The sequence below is a fragment of the Heloderma suspectum genome, chromosome 5, assembly GCF_057233095.1.
Source record: "Heloderma suspectum isolate Gila_16-S chromosome 5, 16-S_ref, whole genome shotgun sequence".
In the NCBI taxonomy this organism is placed as follows: domain Eukaryota; kingdom Metazoa; phylum Chordata; class Lepidosauria; order Squamata; family Helodermatidae; genus Heloderma; species Heloderma suspectum.
Genome location: NC_139462.1, coordinates 197,503,410 through 197,523,166, shown reverse-complemented (window position 1 = coordinate 197,523,166; position 19,757 = coordinate 197,503,410). Strand labels below are relative to the sequence as shown.

Sequence of the window (19,757 nt, the reverse complement as noted above, 5' to 3'; positions counted from 1 at the left end):
TTGAAGTGCAGGAGCTCTTCATGGCCGTCCCCATAGATGGAACAGTTCCCAACAGGAGCCCACAAATGCAGACAGCTCTGTTGACTGACATCAACAGATCATAGAATCATAGAATAGTAGAGTTGGAAGGGGCCTACAAGGCCATCGAGTCCAACCCCCTGCTCACTGCAGGAATCCAAGTCAGAGCATCCCCGACAGATGGCTGTCCAGCCTCGTCTTGAATGCCTCCAGTGTGGGAGAGACCACCATCTCCCTAGGTAATTGGTTCCATTGTCGTATTGCTCTAACAGTCAGGAAGTTTTTCCTGATGTTCAGCCGGAATCTGGCTTCCCGTAACTTGAGCCTATTATTCTGTGTCCTGCACTCTGGGATGATCTAGAAAAGATCCTGGCCTTCTGTGTGACAACCTTTCAAATACTTGAAGAGCCCTTCAGTCTTCTCTTCTCAAGGCTAAGTATGCCCAGTTCTTTCCGTCTCTCTTCATAGGGCTTTGTTTCCAATCCCCTGATCATCTTTGCTGCCCTCCTCTGAACCCTCTCCAGCTTGTGTGCATCTTTCTTAAGATCAGTTCTAGCAGTTTGCATCTCCACCAGGAGCAGGTCTTTTGTAAAGCAAATGGGACTTATTTTCCCATTCAAGGCCAAGCCACCCCAAAATACTTTGCCTTACAACAGGGAGCAATATATTATTGCTGGGAAATTTCATCCCCTCTCCTCAGCTACTGTGAGGATTGCAGCTCACCTAAAAGGAGGAGGGTGGCAGATGACGCCTGCATCATAAGCAAAAAAATGCCAGTGCTGCATTTCTGCGAATCCTGGCCCCACTTCACCACTGGCGTTTTCACATTACCGTTTGGCTGCAAGAATTTAAGAACAGAAAACTTGCCAGGGCTGCAGTAACTATTTCTGGTTCCCAACCATTTACTTGTCTAAATGTTGTGCTTATATAATGATGTATTGTTTTATAATTTGTTGTAAACTGCTTTGGGATTCTTAAAAATTGGAAGCGGTACATAAATATTCTTAAATAAATAAATAAAACACCAGATTTTTTAACCCTATCAATGCTAATTAGCTACAATGATCATGGCAGCAGGAACGAAAAAGAAAGTTAATCAGGGCAACCTAAAAGTCCACTGAAAAAAAGCCACCTTGGCCTCGCATCTAAAAAAACAATACAGAAGCAAGCTTCCCTAAGAATGGGGATCCACAGCTTCAGTATGTCATCACCTGCCATATGTCAGACAGTTGGGTTAGACAAAGCAGGGCCTCTGCTTACTATAGTTCTATATACTGGAAAGTGTTCTTCACGCATTTGGTAATGGACGTTTAGCTGCTAGCTACAAAAGAGTCAGCTTAATTAGAGCCCTAACCCAGTGGCGCAGGATGGAAGAAATACTGGTTCCTAGAACCTAAATACACTTACTCCAGAAGCGAGTGTCCTTGATTCTGGTGGCGCTTACTTACATGTAACTTTCTGTACAAGAGCTGGTTGTTAGAATGTCAACAGCCAACTCTTGGTTCATTAATATCAAAACCTTTGGGGAAATACAATGTGGCCAGTGATTAATCATTGTCATGCAAGCCACTCTGCCAGTTTTAAAGCCTACAGCTTCATGAATCCAAGCATTCCATTAGGTTGTCCGTTTTCACCCACATTCCTGTCAATTCCACTTGAAACACAATCCAGGTTGTTCTGCTGCTAATTGTTCAGGTTTTGCTACTGTTCAGAACTGTAAAAGGAGCCGTGTGTTGCTATAAAAGAAAAAAGGAATCAGTCCTTCGCTCTAATAAAAGGCAAGTGTGGCTAAATATACACAGGGGTTAATGGATTTGTATATGCAATTAGTGGACAGAACACAGGTCAGTGCTTCCCCTTTGTAAAGACCCAGGTCTGCATTCCCCAAGACAAACACACATTTCTATGGCCTTGCCATCCCTTGAATGAAATGGGTCTAAAGTAGGGGCTTCTTAGTGGGAACAGAACTTTGAAGTCAGTGGTTTTCAGACTGCTGTATTAGGAATTCTGAGGTTCTTTGGCAGCTTATTAGGGGTTCCTCAAGATCGGTAATGCCCCACAAGTGTCCTTTAAAGAGATCAGGCATACCCCGCAGTCTTCACCCTCAAGAAAGTCTTCTCTGTCACACGCTCAGAGCATGCTGGGCAACAGTGATGCCCAATAGGACTGGCAAGAACCCAAGAGGAACGAAGCCTATGGCCAAGTTAGAAAATGCCCCAGGATGTCCTGCTAGGGGTCCTTTGGCAGAAAGTCAAATGACATGGACTGTAGAACGCTTGAAAGCCACTGCATTAGGTCACTGCTACCCTGTCTGCTTAAAGAAGGAGACTGAAGGCTGCTTTACACAGTACAGCATCAACAAATGTTTGCAGCATGTCTATTGACGTGTCTTCACTGCAGGTGTTGTAATGTTATTCACTGAAGGAAGAGGCTGTAGACTGTAGCTCAGTGGTAGAGCACATGCTTTGCATGCAGAAGGTCTCAGGCACGTCCAGGTAAAAGAACCAGGTAGCAGGTGATGGCCAAGGCCTCTGGCCAAGACCCTGGAGAGCTGCTACCAGTCAGAATAGGCAATACTGGGCTAGATGGAACTGGTGTAATATGCCCTAGTCTAAGGCAGCTTCACACCCCTCTTTTTCCTGTGGTGTGAAGCATCCCTGAGAATCGGCTGATTTAAACATACCTACATGTTGTTAGGAATCTGAGCCTGGATTGAAATGACCCAATTACATTCTGGACTCTAGGAGCAACTAGCCTGTTCTTAAGACTGGGGAGGGGCTGTGGCTCAGTGGCAGAGCCCCTGATTGGCATGCAGAAAGTCCCAGCTCCAATCCCCAGCATCTTCAGGCAGGGCTGGAAAAACATCTGCCTGAAACGGTGGAGAGCTGCTGCCAGTCAGTGTTGGCAATACTGGGCTAGGTGGACCAACGGTCTGACTCGGTATAAAGCAGCTTCCGATGTCCCTAAGACTAATTCGCTTGCTCTTATTTGAAGGATAAGCTCACTCACATTTTAGAATGACTGTATGCAAAAATACCGTCACTGGGAGATACACAGCAGTCATTCCAGCCTCATCATGATTTTTAGAAGTTCTTTTGTATACATTCCTCATACAGTTTTTCTCTAATGATTTTTTCTCAAAGAAAAAAGGCAAATACAGATTTTTTTTTTGCTTAAGTCCATGTTCTTTAACTTCTGCTCTCTTGCTACTTCCTGTTCTGTCTCCCTCTGTTTTGTTGTATTTCCGCAGATGACCCAGCTAGAGAGAGGAGGGCAGAGATAACACACAGAAAGTCCGCACTGTTGTTACTGAAAAAGAGATAAGAGCGCTGTCTAAGGACCAACATTGGCCTGGGATATGTAGTGGATAGCACTCAGGCTTGGAAGTCAGGACAACGGGCTGGCATAACTGTAACTTCTCAGCCCTTGGTTGGATGCATCCACACTAGTAATTTACTGCACATTTACCGCTTCCCGTGCCCCTCATTATTGTAGGTTCACACATAACAAGCAGTAGTTACATTACTTCCAGAACATCCATCAATAGTCAACTATGGTTTGCCTGGGGTGCTTAAGGAAAACAAAGAAGTGTACAGTTCTGGAGCAGACTGTAATTATTTCTCTTCTCTTGGGGAAAAATAAGTAGAGTCCTTTAAGAAGGTGAAGACAGATGCAATATTGTAAAAGGTGGTTTGATGGTGCCTCCACTGATGTATTTTTTCTCTCCTAAGGCAAGCCCTGGGAGGGGGCGGGGGGGGGCTAACTGTTTATTATTTATTTATTTGATTTGTACCCTACCTTTCTACCAAGAAAAATGCACTCATGGTGGTCTATGAGCATAAGTAAAGCTTGATTAAAACAGTAATAAAGCAAATGCATTAAAACACACAAAACAACAATAACAGAATAAAAACAGCATCCAGCCCAACACACCTGCTTACATGCCAAAGGCCTGCTTGAATAAAAAGGTCTTTGCCTGCAAGTGGAAGGACAGCAGAGAGGGAGCGAACCTACCCTCCCTCAGCAGGGAGTTCCATAGTTCTTCATGTTTTCAGAGAGCCTAAAATTCAGCAGGGTAAAGCTCTCTGACAGATTGTGAATTGGCCATTTATTTATATGAATAAATGTACCTGTGCCCCTTTAAAAATAATGGCCTGCAGCTTTACCTGGGGGTTGGGGGGTGTTCGATCAGTCTCACCTAACATTCGTCTTCCAGGCTTACCTCAAAATCCAATAGGTTTTTTCAAGCTTTTCTGTAGAATAAAAAAAATGGTGAAATGGCCTCCTGCCAATCCCTCCAGCCTCCCTGAGCAACCCCCTTTACCTCTGAAGAGGGGCAGGGCTCATCACTTCCTCTAAGGAATGTGGGATTTGTCATTTTCTCTGCCTCCCAATTCTGTTCAGGAGACAGAAGAAACGACAAATGCCATGAAGTGATTTCCAGCTAAAGAGAGCCTGGCAGGAAGTGATTTACATCTAACGAGCCCCCTGACTGCCACTTACAACCTCTCTCTTCTCAAAAATAAGGGATTTTGCTTAGGAAGATAGTGAGGGAATTAGCACTAAGGGCTGGCTAGCTGGATGAGTAAGGGTGAAATACATTTCAAGCAGGACCCAATAGTCTAGGCTCAGTTTGACATAGAATCATAGAATAGTAGGCAAGCCTTCTTGAACTGGGAGAGTTCATATTTTGAACTCCCCCAATTCTGAATTCACGCCCTTGCTGGCATGTATGCTGCCTGAAAAACTGCATCAGTGACAGCTGTGACTGCTCTTAAAATCCAATGTCTGTCTTCATGGAAAGGCAGCATTCTCCATCTTTCCTTCCTGAGGGAGTTTTAAATGTTACATTCCCAACACAGAGACCAGTGACTGTATTGCAGGGCATTCATAATGTTTAAGAGGATCTTACTTCATGCATTGGCGCATGTAGTAAGATCTGCTGGGGAGATTCTCCTTGAAATACCTTCCACGCATTATGTGCTAACAAAGGAGAGAGCCTTCTCTGTTCAGGTGCCCCCTTTGTGAAGCTCTCTCCCCATAGAACAGCGACTGGCACTGTGTTTACTAATTTTTTAGCACCAGGTGAAAACATTTTTGTTTGCCTGGGCATTTTAGTTGGTTAGTTTGCCCTTTTTATATTTTACTGACTTTTAAATTGTTTCTTGACTGTGTTCTGTTTTGGTTTTCATGCGTTAGAATTGTATGATCATTTTGGGTCTTGTTTTGTACACTGTCCTAATACCTTTGAATGAAGTGTGATGTAAATAGATCATTATTATTTATTGCGTCTATACTCCAGTATTGCATATCCCAGATGGTGGCTGCATTGATTTGCACGTGTTGCATGTATATGATATGGGACATCCCACAGCATGGAGCATCAACATGCCTGAGTACTTCGGCAGCCTCCACACGGGGGACGTTCCAGTTCAGTCGGCAGTAAAAAAAAACAGTCACTGCTGAAGTTAATATTGAAGTAAACTACTGCTATTTGAAAAGATAAATAAGTTATTCCCATCTACTTCTGCAAAGTGCATGAGTTTGCAGAGATTTATTTTGTGCTAAAGTTCAACCCTATGGTCAAGGCAATTTTGATGTCATTTCAAAGATCAGCCTTCCTCAATCTGGCGCCTTGCACTACAGCTCCCATCATCCCCATGCTTGCTGGATATGATGTGAGCTGAAGTCCAATGCATCTGGAAGGTGCCAAATTGGGCATGGCTGCCATAGATATTGTGGGTGGCCTGGTTGGGCCACTCATACTTATGGTTGGGAACACTATTTCGCACATTTTTCCGTGTTTTCTCTTCGTGTCTGCAGAGAAGAAGCAGATAATACAAGGAATAAAATATGTAAATAGTCTTTATCTCTATCCTTACAGCTCTTTCAAAAACTAGACAGATCCTCTTATTTGTTCCCTTTCAAGTGTCAAGCCTCCCTTAGTCATGAATGAATGCTCAGACCTCTGTGCAGGTGTTCAAAATCAACAGCAATCTTGCCATCTAAGAGCTGTTCATTTTGCCAACAGGATACATTCTGGATTGATCTTTGACCTCCATGTTGGTGTTCTTTGGTTACAGGCGCTACGCGTGTTGAGCTGTGATTACAAGATGGAAAATGAAACTAGAATGGTGATTTGTGACCTTGGGAACCCCATGGCAGCTGGAACAAATGTAAGACAAAACCAGAAACGTTTGCTGATTTTTATCAAATTGAATTGTTTAGGGAGTTAATGGAAAACTATCTCAATTAGGGGAATTGGTGTCAATAAGTGGCAACTAAAAAAAAATTATTTGGGCAGGAAATTGCTGATATAATAGAATACAGCATTACACTGTATTAAAAAAGAGAGAGAGAGACCAAAATAATACCCTTAGGGCACAATCCTATGCATGTTTAGACAGAGAAAAGGCCTATAACTCCCAGCATTCCCCAGCCAGCAAGGCTGGCTGGGAGTTGCTGGCCTTTTCTCTGTCTAAACATGCATAGGATTATGTCCTTAATTGGTGAGCTTATTTATGACCTGGGCCACAATCCAACTAAAGTAATCAGCTCAAATTCTGCTAAAATTAGTTGGGCTTGAGGGCTTAAATGTACGCTTGCCCCATTCATTTTGTTGCAATTTAGGCTGCAATCCAATACACATTTACGTGGCAGTAAGTCCCATTGAACTCAATAGGTCTGGCTTCTGAGTAGGCATTTATAGGATTACATTGTCAGGTTCCAATCTTAGAATTTACCTGGGAGTAAGCCCTACTGAACTCAATGCGACTTCCTTCCAAGTAGATATGGCTAGGATTGCACTATTAAGATCATTCAACCCTTATGAACTACTTCTGAATGCAACTACATTGGAGTTGACAAGGAGTGTCTCCATTAAGATACAAATAACATGAGAATTTCCAAGATCTGATTATATTATTTGTCTTGCATTTTTCTTATGAAGGATAGAAACTCTAAAATACACTATTCTTGGTTGTTAGCATGGTTTTCCTTACACCAGACTTATTAGAATCCCAAGTAATGCTATTTATTTTATTCATTCGTTCATTCATCTTGTGAGTCACCCTACAGCCATCACTATCAGGTTGATGTATATAAATGCATAATAAAACATAATAAAATCCAGCTACTGCGGTATATGTCTGTTCCAGTGGACCTCAGGGAACTGGATAACCATACACCCTGTTGCCAGAGATAGATGCTATGGATATGCCATTAAAACTGCAACAGATATATAGCGCAATGGAGCAACACTTTGGTGGTGGTTGTGGTGGTAGTGGTGGTTACGATGAGCTGAGTATACATGGATTCTTTATTCTGCATTCATCCACTAGTTATTAGCTTCATAAACTTAAGTAATACTGCATTTTCCCTTTGGTTGTGTACAGAAGGCTTCATGGTCAATGCTTAGCATCTTGTATTAAAAAGGATCATAGGTAAACGGGATGATAAAGACCTCCGGTTGTGATTTTGGAGACTCAGAGCAGACAGTACTGGGGTAGATTGACTCAGAAGCTGATTCAGTCTAAGGTAGCTTCATTCAGTCATTCTTGAACACTTCAAGCACAAAGCGTGATACTTTTAAAGAGCTGAGCATTCACAGGTGAATTCAGGGTTGCTCATTCTCAGAAGTTCTAATGTCCCATCATCCCTTGCCCAGAGCCAGGCTCCGTATCTTGAACTTCATGCCACTATCTTCTCCTACCACTGTTATTTTTAATCTAATGGGCTTGCAACAAACCATTCACCTGTTCACCCGGGGCGACTAAAAATTGCCTCCAAGCAACCAAGCAAGTTTCCTTTGCTATGTGACAGAGTTGTGTGGTTTTGTCACTCTTCCTTGTAACCTTAAATAGGTAGTCTGGCAGTCTTATTATTTTACGGGGCCGAGAGCAAAAGAACTCTTGGCTCTTTAAGATTCATAGATGAGTAGAGCAAAGGATGGGCAATCATAGCCTGAAGAATTATTTGTAACACTATGCATCCGTATAGCAAACAGCAACTAACATGGCACCACTGAAGGGCCAGTTCAGGTCAATTTAACCTATATGCACAGTTCAGTCGAATACTCGCACTTCTAATAACTGAATTCTGATTCCTAGTTTTCTTCAGGCATCAGATTTACTGTTCAGCATTTTGAAAATGCTGAATTCAGCATCCAATTCAAATTGCAAGTCAGAAGGTAAGGCTTTGTATTTACTAAAAGCATGGTAACCTGTCTCTCTATACACATGTCTGATTAGTTGATTTATTTTGATCCAATTCTTATGCTTGCTTCCTGCCCTACTTACCAATTTCTTGCCAGAGTATTCCAAAGTCATTAAACTCCTGAATCTAGGAAACAGAGCACGTTATGCAAAAGAAATATGCCTATGTACATTTATTGTGATAATTCATCTTTCCTTGATACATTGTTTGGAATATAAGCAAGGGTATATATGAACTCTGACTGTAACTGCTGAGTTTAGAAGCTTGTATTCTCTTTCATAAACACAAGGTGGTCAAATAAACAATTCGCCATAGCCATTATCATTGTTGACAGAGAGATGAAAGAGAAAATTGGTCTTCCCTACCTTGAAAGGGTTGGAAAGCCTTCAAAAGGCATTTGCTTTTCTTGAGAGATTCTTCATCATATTCTTCCCAGTCACATGTTTAGGAATTTGCAAACCAAAGAAGAAGACAACTTATTTAACTAGTTCAATATAAAAGTCCTTGAATTTAGTGCAGCTGCTGTGTAGACAGATTTCTGGATAAGAACAGACATGCACAGTGGAGTTAAAAATGAAACTTTCGAAAGAATAGCTGTCATCATTTTAGATCTGTGTCAGCTGTCAACTGATTGTCTTCAGATACCATGGGTTTGGTTGCATTACTGGAACGTGTAATGAGATGATTATCATAGTCACATTTTCATGCTGATATATTGATACAGTGGAGGCTGGTGCCTCCAATGTCAGAGGGGTGAAAAATCCACTCTGGGTTTCAGTCATAGCTCTGAAGGAGCTATCCAAGGTAGCTCCTTTAGAGGTCTGACTGGTTCTGACTGAGACCCAGAGTGGATTCACCACCCCACTGACACTGGAGCCACCAGCTTCCTCCATATTGATACATAATAAGACTGTATAACTACTTTCATTATAACCAAAGCATATTTCTTCGTTTACAGCAGCCTTTCCCAACCTGGTGCCCTCCAAATGTGTTGTACTCCAAGACCTATCAACCCCAGCCAGCATAGGCAATGGTCAAGAATACTGGGAGTTATAGTCCAAAACAACTAGCGTGAACCAGGTTGGGGAAGGCTTATGGCAAATGTCTTTCATATTCAACTGAAAGTGTGTCTATATCTCATTAACATATTTAAACTTGTGAAATTAGCCAGTGTTACTAGGGAGTGGAGTTGTAATTTATCACTAGACAAAATAATGCAAGAAGAAGCTACTCCACTGAGATAGTTTGTCAAGATGTATGCCCATGTAGCTGGTGATTCTTTTAGATGTGTTCCTTGCTAGATAGATGGTGCAGGGACATTCTGCAGGTATTTGTTGTCTCTTGTGGCATCTTCAAAGGATGGTGCAAATTCGAAGTTCTACTGGCCTAGGGCAGTATCCAGTGGTGACATTCTGCAAACCCTAATAGTGCTAGCAGAGCTCCGCTGAATCTTTCCATTCCACAAGCGGTTGCCCATTATGCTTGCGCAACCAGTTGTGTGAGCAGTTGTGCAACGCGTTGTGCAACCGGTTGCACAACAGGTGCAAGCAGTTACATAACCAGTTACACAAGCCAAATGCGCAACTGGTTGCACAGCGGGTGCAAAGCAGTTGCGCAACTTCTTGCACAATGCATTGCACAAGAGTTATGCAAAACCACTTGTGCAACCACGGTTGCGCAAACGTAACTTTAGTTAGATTCTTCTCTTGCACACAGGCCAGAACATAGTTTCCACTAGTGCAAGATCATTTGTGCTAACAGAATGACACAGTTGGATACTGCCCCTACTGTTTCTACCTTTTTGCTGGGGAGGGATGGCCACTGCCTTTTCATCATTTTTTCCTCCCTAAGCAACAGAAATTAACCAATCATATTTGGAAGGATAATTTTAGAACCTATAGTTATTTGGGTAGTTTATGATTAAGATGTTATGAGAACATGGTGGGCATGGTATGAGAGCCAGTCAGGGAGACCTTCTCCATTATCTCAATGACCCCAGAAAGCGGGGCGCAACTGCCACTGCTCCGTGCCATCTCTGAAAGTTAATTTGATAAATGCTGTAGCCTTGAGCATTGCAGACATACGTTAAAATGCTTTCCGTTTTATGTATCTGAAACATAATTAACCTTTACACAAATTTATTTTAGTTCCAACAAGGTTAATCCCAACAGTAATTTGGTTGACCTTCAAATTGACATAAGTGCAGTTGCTCAAGTACAGGTCAGAGGGTAAGTACATTTATTTTCAGCCTGGACATAAAACTAATCATAAATGTATGTTGAATTGAGTTTACTGGGGTAGTGAATATTTAGGCCTCAGTGCTGTGGTTTCATTCCAAGAAGTAGCCTTACATGTTTTGACCCTGAGTATGGGCTTTCTTCAGGGGCTAGATTAAAGAAAGAAGCAAAGGGACAACAGCACATAAATGTACATTTAAGAATACATTTAAAAACATTCATTTCAAAAACACAGTAATAATGCTAAATATCCCACTGCAAAATTGCCCGTGATCGCTTACTTAGGGTTTATTTATTTATTTATTTATTTATTTCTATACCGCCCAATAGCCGAAGCTCTCTTTTATAAATACAGGGGTGAGAAAAAGTTTGTGAACCCTAATGATAATTACAGAAATTTCATAGTTGGATCATGATAGCTGTCATGATTCAAAACCAGTCCTTTTCTAAATGTCCAGTAGAGTTTATATTAACCAATTCCATGTCTTGTGAAATAAATAAATAATAAATTAGGCAAACAATGAGTACTTAAGAGTCAGGGTATGTGCTCAAGTAACGGAACCCCTAGTTGCATCAGCTCAATTCAAGGGAATAATTAGAATCAGGTGTTTAAATAATTAGGTGGATCTTCATGGGTGAATTTGGGAGGCCCCACCCTATAAAAGGATCAGAAACTTTGTGAGTTTGGTCTTCACCATACGGTTGTGAAGAAATACTTTATACCACGATCAAAAGACATCTTTGAGGACCTCAGAAAAGCAGTTATTGCTGCTCATCAGCCTAGAAAGGGTTATAAAACAATGTGTAAGGATTTGAGGCTCTACCAGTCCACTGTCAGACAGATAGTCTACAAATGGAGAAGGTTCAAGACCACAGTCACTCTACCTAGGAACAGTCGTCCTACCAAAATCTCTCCAAGAACAAACTAAGGCTTATGCAGGAAGTAAAAAAAAGAACCCCAGAGTAACGTTCAAGGATCTACAGGCCACTCTCACCTTAGATAATGTGAGACTGATTGTTCATGACTCAACGATCAAAAAAAGACTGAACAAGAATGGTGTTTATTGGAGTATAGCCAGGAGGAAACCACTGCTCTCGAAAAAGAACATTGCTGCCCAACTGAAGTTCGCTAAAGATTACAGAGTTGATCCCCAAGACTTCTGGAACAATCTTCTGTGGACAGATGAGTCAAAGGTAGAACTTTTTGGCCTCAATGAGAAATGTTATGTTCGGTGAAAAACAAACACTGACTTCAAACAGAAGAACCTCATCCCAACCATCAAGCATGGTGGTGAGAATGTGATGATTTGGGCCTGCTTTGCTGCCTCAGGACCTGGATGGCTTGCCATCATTTACACAACCGTGAAATCTGCAGTGTATAGGAAGATTCTCCCCTTCATGGATCACTGCCTTGTTGTGGCGAAGGGGCTTGCGTAACTCAGTGAAGCCATAAGCTATGCCGTGCCGGGCCACCCAAGACGGACAGGTCATGGCAGAGAGTTCTGACAAAATGTGGTCCACTGGAGAAGGAAATGGCAACCCACTCCAGTATTCTTGCCAAGAAAACCCCATGGAACGTATCACAAGGCTAAAAGATATGACGCCGGAAGATGAGCCCCTCAGGTCGGAAGGTGTCCAATATGCTACTGGGGAAGAGCAGAGGGTATTTCCAAGTAGCGCCAGAAAGAGTGAAGCGGCTGGGCCAAACCCGAAAGGACACTCAGCTGTGGATGTGTCTGGCGGTGAAAAGAAAATCCGATGCTGTAAAGAACAATATTGTTTAGGAACCTGGAATGTCAGATCAATGAATCAAGGTAAGCTGGAGGTGGTCAAACATGAGATGGCAAGATTGAACATCGACATCTTGGGAATCAGCGAACTAAAATGGACAGGCATGGGCGAATTTAATTCAGGTGACCATCATATCTACTATTGTGGGCAAGAATCCCTTAGAAGAAATGGAGTAGCACTCATAGTCAACAAAAGGGTGGGAAAAGCAGTACTGGGGTACAATCTTAAAAATGATAGAATGATCTCAGTACGAATCCAAGGCAAACCATTCAACATCACAGTAATTCAAGTCTATGCCCCAACCACTGAGGCCGAAGAAGCTGAGGTTGATCGGTTCTATGAAGACCTACAACACCTTCTAGAACTAACACCAAAAAAATATGTCCTCTTCATCATAGGGGATTGGAATGCTAAAGTAGGAAGTCAAGAAATCACCGGGATAACAGGCAGGCATGGCCTTGGTGTACAAAATGAAGCAGGACAAAAGCTAATAGAGTTTTGCCAAGAGAACATGCTGATCATAGCAAACACTCTTTTCCAACAGCACAAGAGGCGACTCTACACATGGACGTCACCAGATGGTCAATATCGAAATCAGATTGATTATATCCTTTGCAGCCAAAGATGGAGAAGCTCCATACAGTCAGTAAAAACAAGACATGGAGCTGACTGTGGCTCAGATCATGAGCTGCTTCTTGCAAAATTTCAGCTTAAATTGAAGAACGTCGGGAAAACCACTAAACCGTTCAGGTATGACCTAAATCATATCCCTGATGAATATACAGTGGAGGTGAGGAATAGATTTCAGGGATTAGACCTGATAGACAGAGTGCCTGAGGAACTATGGACGGAGGTCCGTAACATTGTTCAGGAGGCAGCAACAAAATCCGTCCCAAAGAAAAAGAAATGCAAGAAAGCCAAGTGGCTGTCTGATGAGGCTTTACAAGTAGCTCACGAAAGAAGGGAAGCGAAAAGCAAGGGAGAAAGGGGAAGATATACCCAACTGAATGCAGAGTTCCAGAGAATAGCAAGGAGAGACAAGAAGGCCTTCTTAAATGAACAATGCAAAGAAATCGAGGAAAACAACAGAATGGGAAAGACTAGAGATCTCTTCAAGAAAATTGGAGATCTCAAGGGTACGTTTTGTGCAAAGACGGGCATGATAAAGGACAAAGAAGGCAGGGACCTAACAGAAGCAGATGAGATTAAGAAGAGGTGGCAAGAATACACAGAAGAACTATACAGGAAAGATCTGAATGTCCCTGATAGCCATGATAGTGCGGTCACTGAACTTGAGCCGGACATCCTCGAGAGTGAAGTCAAGTGGGCCTTAGGAAGCATTAGTAACAACAAAGCTAGCGGAGATGACAGTCTCCCAGCTGAGCTATTTAAAATCCTACAAGATGATGCTGTTAAAGTGCTGCATTCAATATGCCAACAAATCTGGAACACTCAACAGTGGCCACAAGACTGGAAAAGGTCAGTTTACATTCCAATTCCAAAGAAGGGCAACGCCAAAGAGTGTTCAAACTACCGCACAATTGCGCTCATTTCACATGCCAGCAAGGTGATGCTCAAAATCCTACAAGCTAGGCTTCAGCAGTACGCGAACCGAGAACTACCGGAAGTACAAGCTGGGTTTCGAAGAAGCAGAGGAACTAGAGATCAAATCGCCAACATTCGCTGCATCATGGAGAAAGCAAGAGAATTCCAGAAAAACGTCTATTTCTGCTTCATTGACTACGCTAAAGCCTTTGATTGTGTGGATCACAACAAACTATGGCAAATTCTTAAAGTGATGGGAGTACCAGACCACCTTACCTGTCTCCTGAGAAACCTGTACGAGGGTCAAGAAGCAACAGTAAGAACCAGACATGGAACAACCGATTGGTTCAAAATTGGGAAAGGAGTACGACAAGGCTGCATATTGTCACCCTGCTTATTTAACTTATATGCAGAGTACATCATGAGAAATGCCGGATTGGATGAATCAGAGGTCGGAATTAAGATTGCCGGGAGAATTATCAACAACCTCCGATATGCAGACGATACCACCCTAATGGCAGAAAGCGAAGAGGATCTCAAGAGCCTCTTGTTGAGGGTGAAAGAGGAGAGTGCAAAAGCTGGTTTGAAACTCAACATTAAAAAAACTAAGATCATGTCATCTGGCCCTATCACTTCCTGGCATATAGAAGGGGAAGAAATGGAAGCAGTGACAGATTTTACTTTCTTGGGCTCCAAGATCACCGCAGATGGTGACTGTAGCCATGAAATTAAAAGACGCTTGCTCCTTGGGAGGAAAGCTATGGCAAACCTAGACAGCATAGTAAGAAGCAGAGACATCACCTTGCCGACAAAGGTCCGTCTAATCAAAGCTATGGTTTTCCCAGTAGTAATGTATGGCTGTGAGAGCTGGACTATAAGGAAGGCTGAGCGCCGAAGAATGGATGCTTTCGAACTGTGGTGCTGGAGAAGACTCTTACGAGTCCCCTGGACTTCAAGGAGGTCAAATCAGTCCATCCTCAAGGAAATCAACCCTGACTGCTCATTGGAAGGACAGATAATGAAGCTGAAGCTCCAATATTTTGGCCACCTAATGCGAAGAGAAAACTCCCTGGAAAAGACCCTGATGCTGGGAAAGACTGAAGGCAAAAGGAGAAGGGGACGGCAGAGGATGAGATGGCTAGATAGCATCACGGATGCAATGAATATGAACTTGAGCACACTCCGGGAGAGAGCGCAGGACAGGAAGGCCTGGCGTGCTATGGTCCATGGGGTCACGAAGAGTCGGACACGACTGAACGACTGAACAACAACAACATAGGAAGATTCTAGAGGAGAATGTCAGGCCATCCATCCATAAGCTGCAGCTGAACTGAAAGTGTGTCATGCAACAAGATAATCCAAAGCATGCAAGCAGGTATACAAAAGAATAGCTGCAGAAGTCTGGACACAAGCCCCATTGAAATGTTGTGGCTGCAGTTCTGTAAGGAGGAATGGGCCAAAATTCCTCAAAACCAATGTGAGAGACTGACCAACAGTAGTAGTAGTACTACTACTACATTTATATCCCACCTTTCTTCCCCATGGAACTCAAGGTGGCCACATGTGGTCTCCCCTCCAAGCACTGACCAGACCCAAACCTGCTTAGCTTTAGCAAGGTGGCTGCCTCAAGTACCTTCAGACTATGCCCTGGGAGTTACAGGAAATGCTTACTTGAAGTCACTGTTGCTCAAGGGGGTGCCGCCGGGTACAGAATGTAAAGGTTCACATTCTTTTTCACACATGGATATTGACTGTTGATATCAGTTGTGGATGAATAAATGTTGAAAAGGCATCATGTTTGTGTATCATTTGTTTACTCAGGTTATCTGTTGGTCTTTATATAGGATTATGGGGTTAGATTAATAACACTTTAGGCTGGAAATATGTGACAATCCTAAGGTTTTCACAGACTTTTTCCCACCACTTGTGTGTGTGCGCGCGCATGCGTATATGGCTACTGTGACGTTCCTGCTCCAGAGTTATACCTTTTCCAGTTTCCACCTGTTGAAACTGAAAAACCCCACAGGATATCTGCCCTCGCTTTGGTCATTTGTCCTCACTGACACACAAAGCTTCAGCCCTTTTACTCTGGGTCAAAGAAACACCCAATTTCTTCTACCCAATTCAAGACAAGTAAACAGGAAAATAGACTTTTCTATTTGGTAGCATTAATAAAGCAAACCAACACATGGGATTTTGCATTTATAATGAAACAAATACAATTTATTAAACACAATTAAGCACCCTATCTTTAAACCTCAGAATACTCTCACTCACAAGCCCCTCCCACCTTTCCCTCACCCCCTCACATTCTATTCACCCTAACTTACCGGGATCATATTTTACACATTCCAATGCATATATTTATATTAACAAGCATATGTTGCAGCCATCCTGTGAGGTTCTGACCCTGCCATATACATATGGGCATTTTGCATATTTGCAGATAGGCATATTACTTTGCTGCCTTACTAGAAAAAAACCTGGTTGAGGAATGATATTTATTTGGTTACTGCAACTCCTCCTCTTAAAACACCCTTGTTTCTTTCCTTTATTTGTTGCAAAAGATTCCCTTTTAAGATGAAATGTTTGCTTTTGAGCCATACTGCTTTTTATAGGTGAATTTAAGTGGATATATTGTATAGTCTGGTTGTTTGCATTGGTCTTGGCTATTAGACTATAAAACAATGCTTTGTATAAGCTGAGGGGTGCCCCTTCAAGCTGAACAAACAGGCATTTGGGTGAGGTTGGAGCGATGGTCTCTTTGGAAGAATCCTCTGACTGGGTTCATGAACAGTTGCCTCCTCCATAGAGCCTGCAAGGCCTATGCAAGGCCTATCATGAGGATGCAACCATTATTCCTAGTATTTCTCTGTTAAGGTTCTGCCTTACCTATGGCCACTCGAGCTGTGGTGTCATTTTAGAGGATGGAGAGTGCAAGGAAGTACTAGGCAATTATCTAGTAACTATGCATTCATCACTAATTTCTTCTCTGCTCCCTGGAACAGAGTAGCCAGGGCTGAAGCTATTTATCAAGTAGCCAGGGCTGAAGCTTGGCTACAGTGGGGAACCCCATAGATGAGGAAGGAGATTGCAGGAGATGTGTTGGAAATCAGGTGGATGGGATTCCCACAGAGTGAGAGATTGGGCGGGTAGATTGTCCATGGAGCCCTATTGGCTGCTTTCCTGCTGAGGCATTTGCCACAGCGGGAGAACAGGACTGGTGAGGCAGCACACAATTCTCCACCCTTCCAATTCTGGTGCCTGGGGCAGGGGATTCACCCCACCTAATGGGAAGGCCAGCCCTGCAATTCCACATAGCACTAAGCTATGGTTTAGCACTACATGCAAACCAGCTCTCTATCTAACTACTATACCATCCTAGCTGACTTGTTTTAAAAACTATATGAGCACCTATCTAGATATGTTCATGGATGAGTTCTCTGACACTTGCAGTCAATTCTCAGTTGATATCTATTTCTGTTTTAGTTTAATCTGACTGAATGCTTCTCATTTGTTAAGCATAGTATAATTGACCATTGTTCTCATACTACTGCATTTGTGAAACGTTTTAGAGTTTCTCATCCTCCACAAATTGTTCTGCCAATTCATAAGTGGGAGCCAAAAGATGAACCTACCAAAGAAGATGACATTGGACCTTTGGTAGAACACATATACGAGGTAGAAATATATATGTAAATAAACGTTTGAAATTCAAGTGATTTATGGAATAATGTTTCACAGAGGCATGATGTGTATATATACAGCATAGTGCATTGTTTTATCCTTACTTCACTAGGCAAAGATTTTCCATTCCTACACACACGCACACACCCTCCATGGGCTGATTTCTTCAATATTATGAGGATTGCAGAGCATTATGAGAAACTGTTTCTCCTAAAATTTAATTCACTACTATAATCCCAGAAATTAGGCATGTACCCAAATTGGCTCTGCTCTTTAAGCAAACTAGATGAGTCAAACCAAATGTAAAATGAAGTGCAAATTAAAAACTAATTAAAACCTACTTCCTGAAGTGAATACGACCTTTTATAATTGCAAGCATATATCATCATCATTTCATCCTAAAGATTCACTAAAACAAGCACTTTGCAGGTGGGGGTGGTGTGGTGAAATGTAATGAACCTATAATCTCTTTGGAATTTGATGGATGGGCCATGTTTGAAAGCGCAACAGGATGTTTTGCATATGGTTCCTGTTTACAAGCCAGTTGGCAGGATAGGATGGGCAATCTCAGAGGGAAATGTGGATGACAACATTTAAACAAAATTAGGAGCTTAAATCTTGCAAGACAAACACTGCAATGGTATTTCATACTAAGACATCTCAGCATAGGACTTATTATTCCCATCATAATGTGGAGTCAAGTGTAATATGCTGATTATCACTAGCTTAGCATATCAGCACTTACTGTATATGAAGAATATTCATATAATCTTATGAATTAGGCTGTGGTCCTTTAGGCACTTAGGAAATACCCACAAGTCCAGGAGACTGCTTTGAAAAAACTGATCGGAGGTTAATAGCATTAATGGGCAAGACATGAAATATACACATATCAAGGGGGAAAGGAGGAGGCCCCAGATTTATGACACTTTGCTCTGAGTTTGAGGACTTCAGTTGAACTGACGTCACATGCATGTATTTCTTTCTTATGGGCCATAACAGTAACATGGTTGACTGCTGCATAAGTTTAAGGGTCAAGTCTGATTTGTGTGGCAACATCCATGGAAATGGTGTTGTGGTACTAAAGGATCCCTTGCACCTGATCCTCAGCACTCTGGCAGCATCTGGGACATCAGCCTCATATGGCAGATATGCGAATATGAATGTTTAGATCAGGGTTTCAGTCAGCTTAAAACCAATATGGAATGGGCTATTAAATTGCCAAATAGGATTAGTGACTGAACTAAGGAGAAACACCTCTGCCACAGACCAGCTGACTACCCTGAGCCACTCACTTTGTTCCCTTATGATTCCGTTCCCCATAAGTTCAAGCCAAAAAAGGGGTAGTAAGTTAGATAGGGTTGTTGGCCTGTTTCTTATCAGTGTCTAAAACCAAATAAATTGATATAAGCTTAATAAGAAATTAGTCTTGTTCTCACAAGAGCAATACAATACAAGCAGGAAGGGGCAATACAACTAATATTGTATTGCACTTACAGTGATGAAGCCTATGGCACTGATAGGCTGAGCTGCTGTGATGGCTTGCATGTTCAGTTGCTCAGGAAACAAAGCAGTGTGCAGACTACCTTCAGTGAAAGAAGTGGAAGTCGTCAGTTTGGATGGGGATAAAGCCCGTTTGGCTGAGACCTGGAAAGAGGTTCCATGATGCAGGAAAGCTAAGGGGCAGGGAACCCAGACTCGTGGTAGCTGAAGGAAGGCTGCAAATTGGACACTAGACTGAGAAAAAGGAACCTGAAGGAATTGTAAGTGGAAAATGAGGATTGAGGAAAAGAGTGGCAGAAGCAGGACATGACTTGAGGGAAGAGGAACATAATCAAAGAGAAAGCTCTAAGGAAACTTCAAAGCACTTATCAAAAGGGTTGTATGCTATGGGGGCAGGGAGAGAGGAGTCCTAGGGAAGTTGGTCAAGACACAAAGTAGCTAGCTAAAGGAAGAGGAATGAAGTAGGCAGTGACCTGAAAAGCAGAAACCTGAGGAAACAATGAGTGGCAGAGACTGAATTGAAAGGAGGAAGAACCAAGAAGAAAGCAGGAAGGGGCAAAACTACACAAAAGGTTTGGAGAAATGGTGGGCTGTGACCTCTGGGCCAGGAGGAAGTCACCATGCAAGCCATGGGGACATAGTATTGTTAGGGCTACAGTCTAGACTGTGGGTGGGTGGGGGATTCGGCCAGTTGTGGCTTCTGTCATTTCCCCATGTGACCTGGCAATGAGGTCCAAGAAACAATGGAGTAGGGATGGGATG

At 42.5% G+C, this 19,757-nt stretch overlaps 1 protein-coding gene across 2 annotated transcripts in view; it reads left to right on the top strand.

Moving 5' to 3' along the window:
- The window catches only part of ITGA8 (integrin subunit alpha 8), a 181,183-nt gene that overhangs the window by 103,262 nt on the left and 58,164 nt on the right, over positions 1–19,757 (top strand). For both annotated transcript variants that reach the window (XM_084858984.1, XM_084858985.1), the window contains exons 21-24: positions 6,102–6,194; positions 8,127–8,206; positions 10,380–10,460; positions 17,381–17,486. In XM_084858984.1, coding sequence (XP_084715110.1) covers positions 6,102–6,194; positions 8,127–8,206; positions 10,380–10,460; positions 17,381–17,486 — 360 coding nt within the window. The remainder of the gene's footprint in view (positions 1–6,101; positions 6,195–8,126; positions 8,207–10,379; positions 10,461–17,380; positions 17,487–19,757) is intronic.